This window comes from Chaetodon auriga, chromosome 6, assembly GCF_051107435.1.
Source record: "Chaetodon auriga isolate fChaAug3 chromosome 6, fChaAug3.hap1, whole genome shotgun sequence".
Taxonomy (NCBI): domain Eukaryota; kingdom Metazoa; phylum Chordata; class Actinopteri; order Chaetodontiformes; family Chaetodontidae; genus Chaetodon; species Chaetodon auriga.
In genome coordinates, this window is record NC_135079.1 from 5,358,614 (window position 1) to 5,376,749 (window position 18,136).

The 18,136-nt window shown below is 42.3% G+C and overlaps 1 protein-coding gene across 1 annotated transcript; it reads right to left on the reverse strand.

The window, feature by feature from the left end:
- Window positions 1-261: 261 nt before the first annotated feature.
- Window positions 262-13,533, reverse strand: oaz2a (ornithine decarboxylase antizyme 2a). Its single transcript, XM_076732793.1, is given in 6 exon segments — window positions 262-2,713; window positions 3,539-3,624; window positions 4,302-4,474; window positions 5,862-5,942; window positions 5,944-6,010; window positions 13,338-13,533. Coding segments are annotated over 6 exon segments (648 nt in total). The 5' UTR covers window positions 13,448-13,533; the 3' UTR covers window positions 262-2,582.
- Between the last annotated feature and the right edge of the window lie 4,603 nt (window positions 13,534-18,136).

Below are 18,136 nucleotides of genomic sequence, written 5' to 3' on the forward strand. Positions count from 1 at the left end.
GCAAATCTCATCAGTCTCAATTTGTATGATTGTACTTATTTTAAATACGCGTTCTCAGTTTTATGAACTTGGCCTGCTTCCTGTGCTGGTCCCTCTGTAGTCCGACGCTTCTCGCTTCAAGAACAAACTCAAAGTTGCCATCTTGAAAAACACAAAAGAAGTTTAACTACGCCCCGCGGCAAAAAAACATGTGACGGCCATGCACATGCACGCATGCCCTACGAGCAAATCCATGAAGAAAAAAACAACAACACACAGCAGTCATTTAGATAACAACTTTTATTGTTTTTCCCCAAAGACAAAAAATTCCAGAGTATATAAGTGTGGATTGTCGTTGAATGGTTGCTAAGTACTGCATGTCACAGAGAACAAAAAATAAATCCCTACACTATCACAGTAAACATTAGAGAAATACACATACATAAAAATATACCTCTGAGAAAATTCATATATTGACATTTCCTAACAGCTTATAGTCAGGGCTCAATCAGTAGCAACGAAGACTCATGATCTGAACACATGCAGAAGAGAAAGGCCCCACCCCATCCCGACGTCACCTTCCTCTGAGGTGTTACAGGTAGTATGGCTGACATGGGGAATGTAGATCACTGCTGCTTTACACATCAGGTTAAAAAGAGCTGAAGTTTGAAAGCGAGACGATGTGACTGGACAGCTTGTTACACACAGAGTGGATTCTTTGGCGTTTTGTTCAGAGTACTAAAAACCACAAAACTAAAAAAAAAAAAAAAAAAAACCTGCACAGGTGCGTCTTTACTCTAATTGCATATACGGTAATCACCTGAAGTGCTCCTGCTGTACCTCCACAGCGAGCTCGCTCCCTCACACAGCGTGGGTCTGGATCTGCACAGGACTGAACACGGAACATGGACACATTCCTCAATAAGACTCAAGAGTAAAAAATATTGACATTGCACTCTCCTCTAGGCACAAAAAGCCTCGCTGCCGCCGAGCGTTCAGCTGGTGAGGGACAGTAGTACTACTGAGGCCTGTACGGGGCTGAACCGAGCTTCGCTGGCCCCAGTTTGTGAGTCACAGGATATTTCTGTGATCTTTGAAACACCCAGAAGGTTGTTCAACAAAACTTGACACTGTTCTACAGATATTTCCAGAACCATCTGGACAAAGAAAACAAAAAACACTGTTTGCTGTTGGAAAAGTTGCACTTCTTTTTCCTCATTTAAATAAAAGGCGGCAGCTGGAACTTACGTAGAATAAAAAAAAGTTCTGTATCAGCATCAGTTTGTCTGCGCTGATCTTTAATGTCATCGTGGACAAACAATCGTTTCCAGCCTCAACTTAAAGTGACAGGTTAAAGATTTGTGTCTTGTTGAGAAACAGACCTTTCATCCAGTCAGAAGAGGATTCAGCTTCAGGATCATAAATGCTGTCAAACAACCTTTGAGGGTTTTCAGTGACTGATCTGCCAGATTTTTATTTTTAACAGATGTTTACTTCGACTTGAGTTTGAGAGGCACAAACTGGGGCTAAAGCTTCGCTCCATTCAGACATGGTGTGTACATTTTAATGCTAAGTGGGGCTTCTTTTTAAAACCTGACCATCTTACACCAACAGCTATTCAGCTTAGGACCACTGAAAAGTACAAAGCACATGTTTGTTTCAGTGTGACACGTGAAGCGAACCCCATCCACTCCAGCTCTCTAATAACCCCCGCTGTCAGCCTGAAGGGCTGATTACTGCTCAGAGCGGGGCCAGGAGCGACGGTGTTCGCCTCTGCAAGCCGGCAGCTTCCCTGTTGTGACATTCAACATGCAGGCGGCCTCTTTAAGTCTTGAGAGACAGACAGGATAATTCCACATTTGTGGCGAGGCGGTTTTGGGCAGATGAGAGAACAAAAAGAAACCCAGAGCGCGTGACGTGCTGGAATGATGCCTTAACATACATCAGGAAGAAGTGTGAAGAAATGTTTACATGTGCTTTAATGTTAAATGTAACACATCAGGCTTTAACCCATCTACATTATGAAGCAAAACAACACTTTTTTTTTTGACTATACCAAACCCATAAGTCCCTCTTTTAGCCCTACAATCACCGTTTGCATGGTATACAGCACACTAAGACAAACCAAAGTCTTTCCTTAGAAAAGGTTGAAGCTGTCAGAGGAGAGATATGCTGAATTTTAATGTAAAACACCACCTTCTCCTGAATGTCAACAGTTGTTTGTCTTGTTGATGGCAACACAAACAAATAATGTGGCCAAAGGAGGAACCGCTAAGCAGGGAAATAAAAAAGAAATCCCACGATGCTCGTGATGACTTAGTTCAAGCGACGCCGCTCCAATCTGCAGTTATCCTCAGGGAAGGGACAAGGGGGAGGCGGGGGTGTCTGCGTCACATGGAAATCCCACCATTCCCAAACACCCCCTTAAATCACAAGTCCATAAAAAAAAAAAGTGACACCTCCCAGTCAGTGATGAGGGATGTCTGAGGGAGAGGAGGGTTTCGTGTCAGAGTGAGACGTGAGGAAAACAGGCAGAAGGCGTGAGGGAGGGGGGGGGGGGGGGTCAGGGTGGGAGAGGGAGGTGTAAGGAGCCGGTGTGGCAGTCACTCCTCATCTGAGCTGCTGTTGTCTAGAGAGTAAACCATGAAGGCCAGATCGGGCCGGGCTGGTACCATGGGGTTTCCCGGCTTCACCATCTCAAAGCCCATGTAGTGGAACGTCTTGATGATGGACACTGAGGAGACACGAGGACAGTCAGAAGTGCTCCTGGTGTCAGTTTGGGGGTAATTTGAGTTGGTTACAGATACGCTGTGTCATTTTCTTTTCAAGAGTAACATGAGAAAATGTCTGTGCAAGAACTATGACGCCGCAGTTAGCCTAGCTTAGCATAAAGACTGGAAGCAGGGGAAAGCCCAGCTCTCTCCACAGTTCTGTGCCTACAAACACCTCTAAAGCTCACTTACTAACACACTGTCTGCATCTTGGGATGATGATGATGTTGATGATGATGATGATGGATCCACACTGGGGTTTAGAACATGCTGTCCCTGAGCTTGTTTGGAGGTTCTCCTTATTTTTGTAATCTGTTTCATAATATGTTGTGTCTTAAAGGCTGCTGGCATTGAGCTGTGTGCCGCCTCCAGAGTCTTGCTGTCACAGTCAGATTACATATATCTGTGCCTGTACAGACCCCTGGACCAAACTCCCCCTAAAACCACAAATCATTGTTTTTATATTTCTATTTCTGCACAGATTAGACAAACAAGATACAAAGCATACTTAAGTACTGAAGCTTGAAGGTGAATTTTTCAGCTTCTGAGAGAGCTGTCAACGCTGGCTAACCCCGCTGCAGAGGCCGGCTCAGCCAACACACAACAAAGTTTTGCTGCAGGGCCTCAGAACTCGTTAACCCAGGCATGTCCACACACTACACTGAGCAAAAATCTTTACTATTGACTGGGGACCCGGTTAAAAGGTCTTCATATTTTCAAATCAATGCACAAAAGCTGCGAGAAACCAAAACAAAAGAAGAGTAAATGAAGATAAGAAGCGCACTTACATCGATCGTCTCTGCCTTTATGGAACCACAGGAACACGAAGTTAACTTTGAGCTTCTCTTCTGCAAACTCCAGCAGAGCCGTTAGCCTGGCGACATGAACACAGAGAGAGGGCCGGTGAACGAGGGGAGAGCGGATGACGCACATTTATTTTTTTCTCTTTACATAAGAGCTGCAAGTTTACATAATAATGCAGTAGCAGCTGCGAAGCTGGCTGCCCAGACGACTGGCTCTGTGCCCGCAGCGGGCAAGGTTACTCTGTCCCAGCATCGATTACAGCCAGAGACAGGCGATGAAAACAGAAACTTAATAGCATCCATTTTAATTTAGGGCACACTGATAGCCGTTAAACACGATAACAGCCTCTCACGTACAAGTTAGCCCTGTATGGTTTGCACTAATTGCTCTGTTAGACACGACTTGACAGGGTTTTTTCTATTTCAACACAGTTTATTTGATACTGTGGGAAAACAATTAATCTTGACATAAGCCACGGCTGATTTCTGTCTCACACTCAAGCCAGGACTAAACGAGAGAATTTAATAAAATTAAATCTCCCTGTGGGCTTGAAGGCAGCTCTGAAAAGACATCAGCTGTAGTGAGATTCACAGCAGTGACTCTGGATGTACTGTAAATTTACTTTGGCGAGCAACTTTTCAAACCTAAATAAGGGGAGGATTTGATATAAAGATGGATTTCTGGAGGAGTTTTTATTTAGAAAAATGTCCCCTGTTGAGACGTCACTGTAAATCAACAGATCCTTACCCCTCCTTGCTCCCCTCCACCAGCGGCCCGGCAGGGATCTCCAGGAAGAGGCTGTCTTCTGATAGAGCCGTGTCCCAGGAGGCCGAGCGGCGCTCACTCAGCTGGTAGTGGAAGCGCAGAAGAGAGGGGTTCCCGCTCACTGGAGTGGCCTGTGTCACCGTTAACTTTTCATCCTGGATTACAATGGAAGCGACAGAAAAAGAAAAAATCATTCAGTTTATCGTATATTCGGCGTCAAGATTGATTTTAAAACTGTGTCCACTGAAAGCCTGCTCCATAAACTGGAGCTACACTGACATACAAACAGGAAAAGTTTGACTTCTGAACGAAACCTTGGCATTTTGGCTTTTTCAGTCTTGTCTACTCTGTTAAAAGACGACGTCACTTTAAACTTTAAAAACCAGACGACACGAAAACGTAAAAAGCCTTCTGCATCTGAGGGCGGCTCTGAGGTGAGGTGAGGAAGTGGTTGTAGCCGTGCCGCTTTCTTGACGAAGCACAGCAGAGTCTGAAGTCTTGAACTGTGACTGATGTGTGGTTTGACAAACCACATGGACTGTACTGAGCTCTCGGTCTCATTTTGTCAGGCGTATGATGTTGTACTGACAGCATGAGGCGGCTTAGTGTGAGCTCTGTCTGAAAGCTGTGATGTCTAAATTTAAATGAGTCGCCTGTTTGGTTGGTACATTATTTTACTCTTATGTTACTTCTATGTACTGGATCTGATGTGTCATTGATGCAACAGTTGTGTAATGCACAAATACTGAAAAACAGACGTGTAATCAAGTTATACTTCCTTGTCTAAAAGGAAATAAAAGCACAGTATACTCCTTGTACACAATGTTTCTCCCTGCGGGGACAATTAAGATTTCTTGAACTGAATGTAAGCAAGAGTTTGTACTCAGTGACCAAATGTGATAAAGCCGTAACGTTACAGGGTTTTTTTGCTCGCCGAGGACAGATGAGGATGTTAATATGGCAGTTGTGACTGATCTGGCTGATCCTAAATCTCTAATCCTCAGGGACAGTCACATGTCTGGGGTACAACATGACACACGTGCACAAGAGGACACAGGAGTCTACGTGTTGATGTTTACGAAACACAGAAATTCAATAGAAAATGTTAATAAGTTACTTTCTGACTCATATTATAAGGGGGAAACGAGGCGAATGAAGGAATTCATGCAGTGAATCCACTGCAGGTGCAGCTGATGAGTGGGACACAGATTAAAGGACTTTTGAGCTTAAAAAAAGAAAAAAAGAAAAAAAAGGGAACTTAGCAAAATGAGGCTAAAACTCATTAGCAAGAGTTTAGTGTGTTTAATGAGTCCGAGTGGTCGCTGAGGGACGAAGCGCTTAACAGTTATTACCTAAAGTGCTTACAGCGAATAAGAGCAACACATGGTCACTCTTTTTTCATCATTTATATCAAAATAAAAAGTCTTTAAAATACCAATCTGGGACAAAGACTTATCTCATCCAACTCTCTTATAACAACAGTTTTAAAGTTAGCTTTACAAATGTTGAACTACAGCTCTGTGTGAAGTCGAGGACCGTCACCTTGTGTAGTAGCACGTAGAGAGAGTGATCCCTTACAGTCCCTCGCCCACCCGGGATCTTCAGTTGTGGGTGAGGGGCATCAGGAGCACCACAGAGGCCCCGGAGACTGAGGGATGGAGCTGGGCAGCCGAGACCCCGCTAACCAGGAACTGAAAGGAGAAAGATGAAGCAGTGTTTCAGACTGTCTCACTGAATCGGTTCTGTACTTGCTCTAAAATAAAAACAGCTATACTGGGAGGCGAATGAAGACTTATTCCATAACTGACTAAAAGTCATTTGTTTTTTTAAGTAACCAGGCCTCTCTAGGTCCTGGTTCACACTGACTAGCTTGAATGAAGAGCTGCACTCAATGTGACACATAACTACCAGCTGCGAGCCTGCCAAACTAAACTGTTTGGACACTGTTAGTGTTGGCTGCTTCCAGAGCTGTTTAGAGTCCATCCAGTGTTCAAATCCAGGTCAGAGTCTGTGAGGTGATCTGTCCGGGCCAATTTAAAGGAAATGGTTCAAGGCACGAGCCTCTGTTTCAGCTGCATCAGGACATTTAAAAAGGTACCCTGTGGCGTTTTTAAACCGCTTGTTGCGCAATGCAGCAATGTTTTTCACATCGTGCCGTTAGTTTCACTTCATTCTGGTGATCGTCGTTTGGCAGTGATGACACACAGCAATGCACCAAACCAAAGTGGGGAAAAAAGAAGAGAAGAGAAGTAACCTGGATGTAGACGATGCAAATGTTTAATGAGGAAGGAGACGCGCTCAACGCGTTTGTTAGACCTCAAGGATTCACACAGTGCATTTTGGTGTGAAACACTGAATCTAAACCGAACTTTTGAGCGTTTACACGACAACTCCATCTTTAACTCGAACGGACAGAAATGAAACTGAAACACATGATGACAAATCCTGCTCTGCTACTGATGCAAACCTCTGGCCTTGTTGCTTCACTCACACAGTGTCATTTTAACTTCATTAAGGGCGTTCCCGTAATGAGCAAACTCAAGCACCTGTGGCAAAATGCCCCACCTCTACAGTATAGACTGGGATGTCACGTGATTATACTGTCTGCTCACTTGTGGGATCCCTTTATGTAATTAGCAGGTTTCCAGCAGTTTGCCCAGACACTGATTAAAGTGTAACCTGGGACAAAGAACACAAACTCCTCCTATGTGACTTTAGTCCTGTGAGCAATATGATAATGTTTGCCTCAGGCTGAAGGATCTGTCAGTGGAGTTTCTAAAAGGTGGAAGTAGGACACCGACTGCCTTAAACCTTAAGACTCAGTGCTCCAGTCAGTCGGGTCTGGTTGGTTATACATAGATTTGTGACATTCATCCAACCCTGTACATAACAGAGAACAAAGCCAACGAGCATGTGATATGGACATCAGCAACACTAAAAATTATTGAATTATTCTATGAACTTTCAGTCCTTTGATTCCTGAAGAAAAAAAGTTTATGACGAGCCGACCACAGACAAAATAAAAGCCTTTGATTTCCCACAGCATGCACAGAGTTCTTGATGAGTTGTGCATGCGGTGGAAGGCATGCATCACAAACAAGCACATGATCTGTAAACACCTCTGCAAATAGCTCGGGAGGCTTTCGGGAACACACATCTTGGGCGTTTTGAGTTACGGCCGTGCGTCTCAAACCAGACATGATGGCAGCCGGCCGATGCTGCCAGATGGGCCTGGACATGAGGGCTGGGGATCCTCGGTCTGGCCTTGTAGATGAGCAAATTCACCAACATGCACCAGCTTTGTCCACACGGTATTCTAGCACCTTCGCTGAAACCTGACACATTCATATATCTGAAACTGTACCAGCTAGACTGACCTGTTTGTGGGGGAATACGGGGATACGAGTCACGTGCCACAGAAAAACCTCAGCTACATGTGTCTGGTTTGTCAGAGGGAGGATCTGTGTCACAGCTTCCCCACAGACCAGACAGGTAACCTGGACGACCTCATCTGCATAGCTACGAACCAAAGTGTGCAATGGAAAACAGAGCTCATTATGCCCTGCCAGCTCACTCCACAGCAGCGACAGCACGCACCCGGTTCTTAACTATGCAGGGACAACACGTCAAGTGTCCTGCTCTCCTTGTTACTGTAGTGTACTGTCTGCTTCTTTTAATTTTGGTGATCCTTTATTCCAGTAAACGAGCTGTAACAATTAGATGTTTCAGCCTCGAGCTCCAAGATACAATGACGGGCATTTTTCAGTGTTTTCTGATGTTTATTACAGACCAAATGATTAGCTGCTTAGTCAAGAGAATAATCTGCAGATTAATCAATAATAATCTTGAGCGGCAGTCCTAAAAAGTTGCAACCATGGCAGAAAAATACTCAATTACAGGTTAAAATCCTGCATTTAAAATCTTATGTAAAATCAAAGCAGAAGTACTCCTTATGCACCAGAACGACTCCTGTCCGTGTCACAGTATGACGTTTTATCATTAACGATGCATGAACGTGGAAGGAGCAGCCAAGTATGAACTAATGCTAACTACTTTAATAAGTAGTTTAGGTAGTTTAATCTATAACAATACATCTGATTTTATAAGATCACCATAGGTGTGCGCAATATTACAATATTTCAATACTGAAATATGGATTAGAGAAATACTTAGTGTATTTAAATTGTACTTAAGTACAGTACTTGAGTAATGTACTGTTACATTCCACTACTGACTTACTGTAAACACATACACTATAAAAAATACTAATAACTAAAATAGATGAATGAAAGGTTGCAGTCTCAGCACACATAAAGCAGCAGTATCCTGCAGGTATAACGACTACATGTACCAGAGTTTCCTCTAAAAACAGTGCAGTTCAGAATGAGGTGAATGTTGGCAGTACATCACTAAAACTAAACCTAGACAGCCAAGATTTCCTCTTCATTTATTCCTCAGAAACAAAACCGTTATAGACTATATCAGGGACAACAGGTAGGCCGCGGATGGAGGAACAGATAAGCACACTTGCCAAGATGTCAAGCTCCTCTTTTTCCATCTTCCCTTTCAGAGACGGACACAAGAACCTGTCCTTGATTGAAATGCCAGCTTGTTTTGAAAGACAACACTTTCGTCCTCTGACATTTCAGCCACACTCCAAGCAGCCCTCCCCGCCCTCCCGTACCACGATGCCACTCTAGCTGGAGCAGCTTTTAGCCCCCCCGATAGGTTGTGAGGTCACCCTAAAAACAGAATATGGGTTATGTTTTTAAAGGAGGTCGGCTTGATGGGTGATACAGACTCTGTGCAGCAATGTGAAGGCCCAGTACACTCAAAAGCCTGGACTGTTAGTATGCCGGTGAGGATTTAATCATCTGTGTGCTGCAGAGAGATTCAAAGATGCCAAGTGCGTCATCGTCTGATTCTCCCAGTATGCGAGAAAGCGTGTGTGTATGCAAGAGAAACTTTTTTCCTAAGGGACGAACGCTTCCACTTCCAGTTTGCTCTTCCTGAGCTGCGAGTTGTTTTGAGAACTGATTCAGGTAAATTGTTTCAGGGCATGAACGACCTGAGTTGGCCAGTTTCTGAGCTGCTGAAGTTTGGCCGTCAGCCAAGAAAGGCACGATTCAACCAAAACAGGAAGCGCTCTGGTAGGTCCTCCAAGAAGACTGAAGCACAACCAACTTCTAACACTGTAATTACCAGCTTAGAAATGAAAAAAGACTCAACACAAACCCAGATAATCAACATAAACAAACTTATCGGCCCCCCTAAAAAAACCTGTAGCGAAGACGATGTAGGTTGGAGACATAAACAACACATTGCTGTATGCAGGAAAGTAAACACAGGGTCCTCAGACCTCCTGTGACCCCTGGACGTTTGGCAGAACAGCGTGTCGGAAAAGATGTCGAGACAGAAACAGGAAAGACACACGTGCTCTGAAACCTGAGTGTGGTTGGACGTATCCCTGTCAAAGCCCACTGCTCTGACCTCTGCAGCCAAACAGTGGCTGTTCACGGCTGGTCAGGCACACACTGCACTTGGGCACAGCAGCTCTTTGAACTAAATGCCAAGGTCAGCATGCCAACGAGCCAGTGAATGGCAGACCTGTTTACCATGAGCATCATCTTAGATTAGCCTGACAGAATGCTAACAATAATTAGCACTAAACACAAAGTACGACTAAGGATGATGGGAACGTCATCATTTTTGCAGGAATCTTTACTGCAGGTAATACATTTAGACCAATTCAGGTCCCTTCTGATGGTGCTAGATGAACAGTTAATGGATGACCTAAGCTCTTACAGTTCATCATGAGGGGAACATGAACATCTGTACAAAATGTCACCGCAATCACCTCATGACTGTCGAGACTTTCCATTAAAAACTACAAATGTCAACCTCACAGTGGCACTCGAGAAAAAGACAGACAGGGAAACAGGGAAAATCCAAGTAAACAGGCATCACAACATGTCCAAACTGCAAAAACAGACAGATTTGTTCAGTAAAGAAGCAAAGAATAAACCCACCAGACTGTGCAAACAGGCAGCACTAATGTGGAGTGCATGGCAATTTTAAAATCGCCCCTTACAGAGACACCCACCCAAACACTGGCTCATTGTAGCTTGTGGAATCCAACATGTGCATAGTTCAATTCAGCAGAGGCTTTGTCAGTACAGGCACAGTTTGGTGAGCTATAATCAAAAACACTTGGAGGGAAAATGAAAACAATGACATCTGCTTGTGTTCATTCCAGAAAAAACAAAGAAAAAGGTAGCAACAAGTCCGTGTAGCCGGCATAAACAGTCTCATCACACTGGAAAACAGTGCCCACACACTGACAGTAAAAGGTCACTTCCTGAATAGATAAGAAGTTGATTAGCGCCTGTTTCCTTAGTCATCTATGATATTAAACTAAATATCGCCAAAGGCCAAAAGATATTAATTTTACAATGATATCAGAAACAAAAGCGACACATCCTCTCACTTCAGAGGTAGTAAGAAGGTTTAGCTTTAACTGATTTCTACATCAACTTTAGCTGAATTTCTATGGAACCATTAAACAAATACAAGTTCAAAGTTTAATTGGTAAAAAGATAATCTTGCAAATTGCAGCTCTAAACTGGTTTCTTTTCCACATGTGAAGAGCCTGTTGGTGGGTGTTTTTCCCCCAGTGGAATGTGTTCATTTCAAGCCTGCCTGCAGCTCACTTGTAGGCGCACGCTAAAGGTTTGTACCACTGTCCCGCCTGCAGTCAACTATATGAGCTGACGATGCCATTTCCAGACGCCAGCTGACACCGGTTTGCAGTTAATGTTTTGGTTACCTTACGGAAAATTTAACATTGCTCTGATGCAAAATCTTCCAGCGACAGCAGGAGAGATCAGTCTCCAGGTCACTTACAGGGGCACTTACTTACACTCAGGTAGCTCTGGTTAGATAATCCAGCCCTTTTTTACTGTATGCACCCCCGACTCCTCTCTAATACACATGCACGCACACACGCATGCATGCACGCACGCACACACTCACATTCCATTGATGCTTGAGAAGTGAAGGGGGGGGGGGGGGTTATGCAACCAGGCTGATGTAGGCCAGTTGATGCCTTCAGCTGACAGGGCTATAACAGTCAGAGAGCTAATACAGTCACTGCTCTGGCTCTCTGCATCAATGGAGCGCTCCCTCTCTCGCTCATTGTCAGATGGTAAACACACAGCGGACAACAGCAAGGCTTATGCCTCTGATTGCGTACAGAGGAAAAAAAACAGACAGGCTACAATTTATCCATGTAATTGCTCATAAAATGATGTATTGAGGGATTATCTCACAGTCAATTCTTAAGAAAGAAGCAACGCATAATAAACAGACATAACACCATCACAGCAACACCAAATCCCTATAGGACCTCTACAGTGATGCAATAGGACAAACACCCCGTACAAAATCAAATACAGCATCTTAAGATTACTACAAAGCCACTACTGGATTGCACATGCACGCAGTAAAGGTTAGAAACTGGAAAAGCCAAGGCAATAAAATGCAACCTTGTTCAGTACAGTATGTACCATGTGGGGAAAAAAAAAGCCTACACTTAGCAAAACTGTAAGCAGGGCTGCAATTAATTATAACATTCATTATCGATCAGTCTGCCCATTATTTATTTATTTATTTTTTTGATTAATGGCTCACTTTAGAGCATGTCAGAAATGGGTCAATATCCCACGTTGGATGATTTTAGGTCATCAGACACACATCAGTGTAAGCATATATGGTGGTTGGGAAGTTACAAGAAATTACAGTGCAGAATCACCAAAGGTGCGTTTGATGTGTAGTTTGTCTTCCAGAGAGCACTGACAAGTTTTCGACTGTAAAATGGCCCCATAACCAGTGTGAGTCTTGGCTGGAGAAATCCTCATCATAAATATATGGTATCAGACGTGACTTTAAAACTTTCAAATATTGATATCTGCCTGAAAAAGCTTTTTTTTCCCCCTCCAACCAATAGATCAAAACTCAAAGGTAATTAATTTCCAATGATAAAAACAGAACAAAATAGTTTACTCCTCACAGTTATGAAGCTGCAATTAGCACATATTTACATTTTTTGCTTGATAAATGACTTAATTAACCAATTAGCAAAATTTATGCCAATTGATCCTCTGTCCCTCAACTAATCCATTAATTGATTCATTTTTTCTGAGCTCCAGTGGTCCTTGAATTAATTTCTGTAGGGCTGCTGCCAAGTATTTTGCTAATCAATAAATCACTAAAGCTATTTATCAAGCTATCTAGAGTTTGCCTTTTTCAGCTTCTCAAATATAAGGATCTGCAACTTTTCTCTGTTTAATACCTTTGTAAATAACAAAAAAAAAGTTTCAGACTATCTGTAAACTGAATGGCATTTCTTTCCATTTGTAGCCGTGTTACAGACAAATTAATTAATTAGTCTTTCGATAGAATAATCGATAGTGAAAATAATCATGATAATACTTGGTTGGGACCCCATTTCTTACAGGATTCGAACCAACAAGAAACAACTTGCAGGTTCCCGGAAGACACATTGGTACTTAGGAGAAAGTTTCCTAATTGGGGAAAAAAGCGTTGAAAAGGGAAAGAAAGGTGAAAAAAGATGATCTGGAGACCTTCAGCAGCCTTTCAGCACCACTAAAATGAGCAAAAGTTTATTTCACGTCAACTTTGCACAGCCATGATGCGTTCAAGGCTCCTTTGTTTCTGGTGTTCAAAAATTAAATCGTGTCTGCTGGATGTTTAACTCGGCAGCTGCTGCCTGAACGCATCTAACTCTGCGTGTAGGACAGCCTGCTTAATTTTCTTTAGCAGTTGTTTTCCTGCTGTTTAGCGAGCTAGCTAAAAGTAAAGTGAAACTATCTCAACAAGCCCGACTCTACATAACTTTACTTCAAACTGAGACTCCACTAATTAGGACAACTGACATCCGCGGCAGCCGTTAACGTCTGTTTTGTTGATGTTTCTAGAAGAATATTAGCATCCTCCTACCTTTCCTCGGTGTTCAGCATGATAGCTTCGAGGAAACACGGGTCTTTAGGTCCTTTGTGGCAGCTAAAACAATTACTATTCAATAAAACCTCAAAAGAAAAGTTCACCATCCGTAAATTAAGCTGAACGCTTTTGCAGTAAAAGTCTTTAGTGGGACTGTTCGTGGGAGAGATGAGTTTGTTTTCACCACATCGCCTGCCAGCAGAAACTGCGGTGAACGGCGGCACGCAGGGGCTTTTATAGCTGCAGCAAGGCACCATGGGTAACACACACCAGGAAGTGAGACTGTTTTTTTTAAAACCGCCCTTAAAGTAAACAAACTGGTTAAAACTCACATGGAAGCAATCACAACAGCATTTATTAGATATTTTATGTTAAGTGTGCCTTCGCTTACTTTACACTGGAAACCTGTTTGTTGGCTGAATGGGCGTATATTTGTTTCTCTTATCTTTAGTAGTGGAACAACTAGGGTAACTAGATCTACATGGCAAAAACAGCAATACCACAAAACAAACATACTCCATTACCAGTCAAAATTCGTACGTAAAAGTACAGCATTAGCAGCAAAGTCTACTTAATGTGAAACGTGAGAGTATGCTTGTTTGGTGGTAGAATTGCCTCTCTTAGTGTTACAATTTATGTACAACCCCATTTCCAAAAAAAACAAAAAAGTTGGGACACTGTATAAAATGTAAATACAAACAGAATGTGATGGTATGCAGAACACTGAAGCTCAATGTTATACAAAGACAACATATGTTATCATTGTTTTTGAAAACTATGTCCTCATTTAGAATATGATCCCACCCACACGTTTCAAAAAAGCTGGGGCAGGGTCGTGTTTAGCACTCTGCTGCATCACCTCTTCTTTTAGCAACACTCTGTGAGCGTTTGGGAACTGAGGAGACCAGCTGCTGTCACTTTCAAAGTGGAATGTCTTCCTGCTCTTTGGGAACAGAGGAGGCGGCTGCGTTTCTGGATCTGGTTTATATACGGTTTCCTCTTTGCATGGCAGAGTTCCAGCTTGCATTTGTGTGACAAACTGTGCTCAGAGACGATACTTTTTGGCTTGTCTGTTTTCAATGCAGTGCTGTCTGAGGGCCCGAAGATCACGGCCAGCCAACACTAGTTTTCGGCCTTGTCCCTTGAGTACTGAGATTTCTTCAGATTCTCTGAATCTATTAATGACATTATCTACTATAGACAACGAATTCCCCAAATTCTTTGCAATTCTATGTTGAGAAACATTATTGTTAAATTGTTGCACTATTGACAGAGTATACTAGTCATGAAGTGGTAACCCCCTCCTCATCTTTGCTTCAGAAAGCCTCAGCCTATCTGGGAGGCTCTTTTTATAGCCAGTCATGTTACTCACCTGCTGCCAGTCAGCCTAATTAACTGCTGATGTTCCCCCAGGTGTTTTCTTTCAGCATTTCACAACTTTTCCAGCCTTGTGTTCCTCCTGTCTCAACTTTTTTGAAACATATTGCTGGCATCAAATTCTAAATGAGGATATCATTTTCAAAAAAACAGTGAAATTTCTCAGTTTCAACACCTGATATGATCTTTGTGCTACTTTCAATTTCATTGTTTTGTAAATCATCACATTCTGTCTCTATTTACGTTTTTTAACAGCGTCCCAACTTTTTTGGAAATGGGGTTGTACTGTTGAACAGTTTAATTTACAACCATGTCCATTTGACAAATCCATCACAGATTTCACTTGGAAATCTTAACATGCAAAGTTTAGTGCTTAAGTACACGTTTTCCTCTGAAATGTAGCAGAATAGAGGTAAAACATTATGATGATGATTTCCTATAGATTACTTTAACCAGGAATATAGCATTTTAGCAGCAGCTAAATGTTTGTTTACTTTTAGTCAAATGAAGTGGAGAATTAGATTACATTAGAAAACTCTATAGCCATTGCACAGAGTAAGTTCCAATACAACAAATTGCAGTTTTGTATGCAACCAGTACAACAGTACCAGTATAGTACAATAAACCAATATCCAGTATGTATGTGACAAGTAAAGGCAGCTATCACATGCCAGTAACTACAGAGCATGAACAGAACCAATAGATTAAGTGTGTGATAGACTTAGTGTATCTATGTTCTGTACAGTAAAAATGAGGAAGCATGTACAGATATTGTATTTGTGGTATTTCGACTTTCACTTAAGGAAATGTTTTGAATACTTTTTCAATCAATAAACATTCCCCGGCCTTACTGTTGAGGATTGTAGTTCAGAATGCTCTGTATTTTTCCAGTGATGGTGTTGTCATGTATGCTATGGGTGTGTTATTTCTATAGTTCTTCGCCTTGAGGGACTGACCTACTTTTCTAGATTGTTTCTCTCTAAATCAGTGCACTCCAGGATTAGCTGACTTTGGTGTTCTGCAGAAAGACCCTCTTTATTATGTCAATGTTGCCAACAGGCAATATAAGTACAGCTGAACCACTCTCAAAACAAATTTTACACAGAACACTCTTCAGTCTGGCCGTCGGTGCCTGAGGCCCCAAACAAAGCTTTTTTCAGCTAATAGGGTGCTTTCTGTTTCCTTTAGGACCGTATGTCGTGGCTTCTCCTGTAGCTTAGCTCTCATCCAAGCTTCAAAATTGTTATTATTACTTGAAAATGACACCTTTTATACTCTCATATAATGAATGCCTCACTGGATAATATGCTAAAATGTTGTTTTTTTTTCTACATAAGCAGTGCACTGTACAGTATTGCAAGAAACATCTCAAATAGATGCCTGAGATAAAGAAGTTGGAGTACGGAGTGATTTCTTGTGTCTGATTTACATTGCAGCTGCCACGGTAACACTGTCCTTGCTTATAGGTAATCAAATTCCCACTATTGTTACTGTCGTTGGTGTTTTTGTGATGTGACCACCTACGATGCCTGGTGATAATCAGGGAAAAGGGAGGCCAACTTAGAGAAGAAGAGAGATTTACAGTAAAGGAAACACATGCACTAATATCAATTCAGGGATATGATGGCAGTTTGGGGGTCAGGACCATTACAACTGCTCCAGGGACCCTGCGCTATGGTTGACCTTGACCTTTGACCTCTGCAAGAAAAAAAAAGGGGAGTCAATGTAAACTAGGGAGAATATTTGGGGAAAAACAAACAAAAACAAGTTTAATACAGCGCCTGGAAGTGACCACAGAGTCCTGTTCCTCCTCTAAAACGGTCCGTCTGTCCCTCACAGCGGTCAGCTTTTGGCCCAGACGCTCATCTTGAATCTGAACATAGACCCTGTTACATAAGGAGGAATGGAAAAGATCTCCTGTGCCCAACAGATTATCAGATTAGTAACAAGATAGCAGGCCTGCTACTTGATCCTGGCACATCACAGCATAAATATTGCCGGTCCAGCTTGCCTGGGTAAGCAGGGGACGAGGGTCATTGCCACCTGCCAGCCACCATGGAACAGCACCCTCATGATGTAACAGGGAGTGAAACCCTCCAAGGGAGCCTGTGTTGTGTAAATAACAGCAGCAGTGTGAAGAGTGGCTTACAGCAAGTTTAACAGCAGAACAAGATTAATTTCTAGTCCACCATTTTTTCTCTGGTAATGCACACTGGACGTGAATATCCATGCTAAGCCTTTACTCTGCAGAATCCGCATGTCAGACAACTCAGACTTAGAAGATCCTCCATACCTTGTCTTCATCTCTTAGTCTACATCTCCTCCTCTGTGAGTGATAGAGATTTACTGCCGATAATTAAGGGTAATGTTTATTTCCAGGATTTACCACCTCAGTGCACGTCATGAGACGAGGCAGTCTCCCAAACATTCACGCAAGGATGAGGACCTAACAAGGAACAGATCAGACACAAAGGGATGTGAAGATTGGATTTGGAGGAGGAGAGGAAACAATCAGAGCGGCTGTGAAAAACCAGTTAGGTAAACGACTGCCCTTGAGCAAAGCATTTAACCTCTAACAGACAAAGTGCCACTGGAAGAAGACTGTTTGTGTTCAACAGAAAGGATCATAACTTTGAACAGAAGGTGCTGTGAGCGCATTTCTTTTCAGCGAAGAACACATGAAGTGAAAACTGCCATATCCGTTTAAGTAGAATATATATTAGTTTAACATAGAATATAAACTTAGAAAAACATGCTATGAAGGTGTTTCTCAGCCCTTTACTTATTTTAGTCATTACAGTGTCTGCACTACAGACGAATACACCATGAGGGAAACATGTTCTTACGAAACATGACTGACTAATAATTTGAGTGTTTCGTATTAACAAGCTCACACTTGCATGGGACCGGTAGATTGATAGCTTTTTCTTCTGCAGGAGAGAGTCATAGCGTTTTCAGTGCAGTCACGCTGATACTGCCAACAAATACTGAGAACGAGGTCGAATTCTTGGCCTCATTATTTGTAATGCAAAGAAATGTGCTGAGACGTTGTTTCCCTGCTGACCTATATGTGTTGTTTTCAGTCTCAGACGCTGGTGGATTGCTGCTGTTCCCACATGACAAGATTAAAAACAATGTGACTTCAGTTTAATTTCATTCATATTTGTTGCAATCAGATACTTTAGATTAGTACTTGAGTTATTATGGGTAACAACAAACATTTCTAATGGCAACAAATAAACAGCACAGTAAAGAACGATTAGACTGATTAGTAGATTAGCACTTAGCACATAGCATATTAGCAATAAATGGCAGCATGCAGCAGAGCATGAGCAGTTTATATACTGTATGTTTTGACTTTATTTATAATAGTTTACAATATTCCAGTGTGTAAATCTTAAATGTTTTCAGTAGAAATT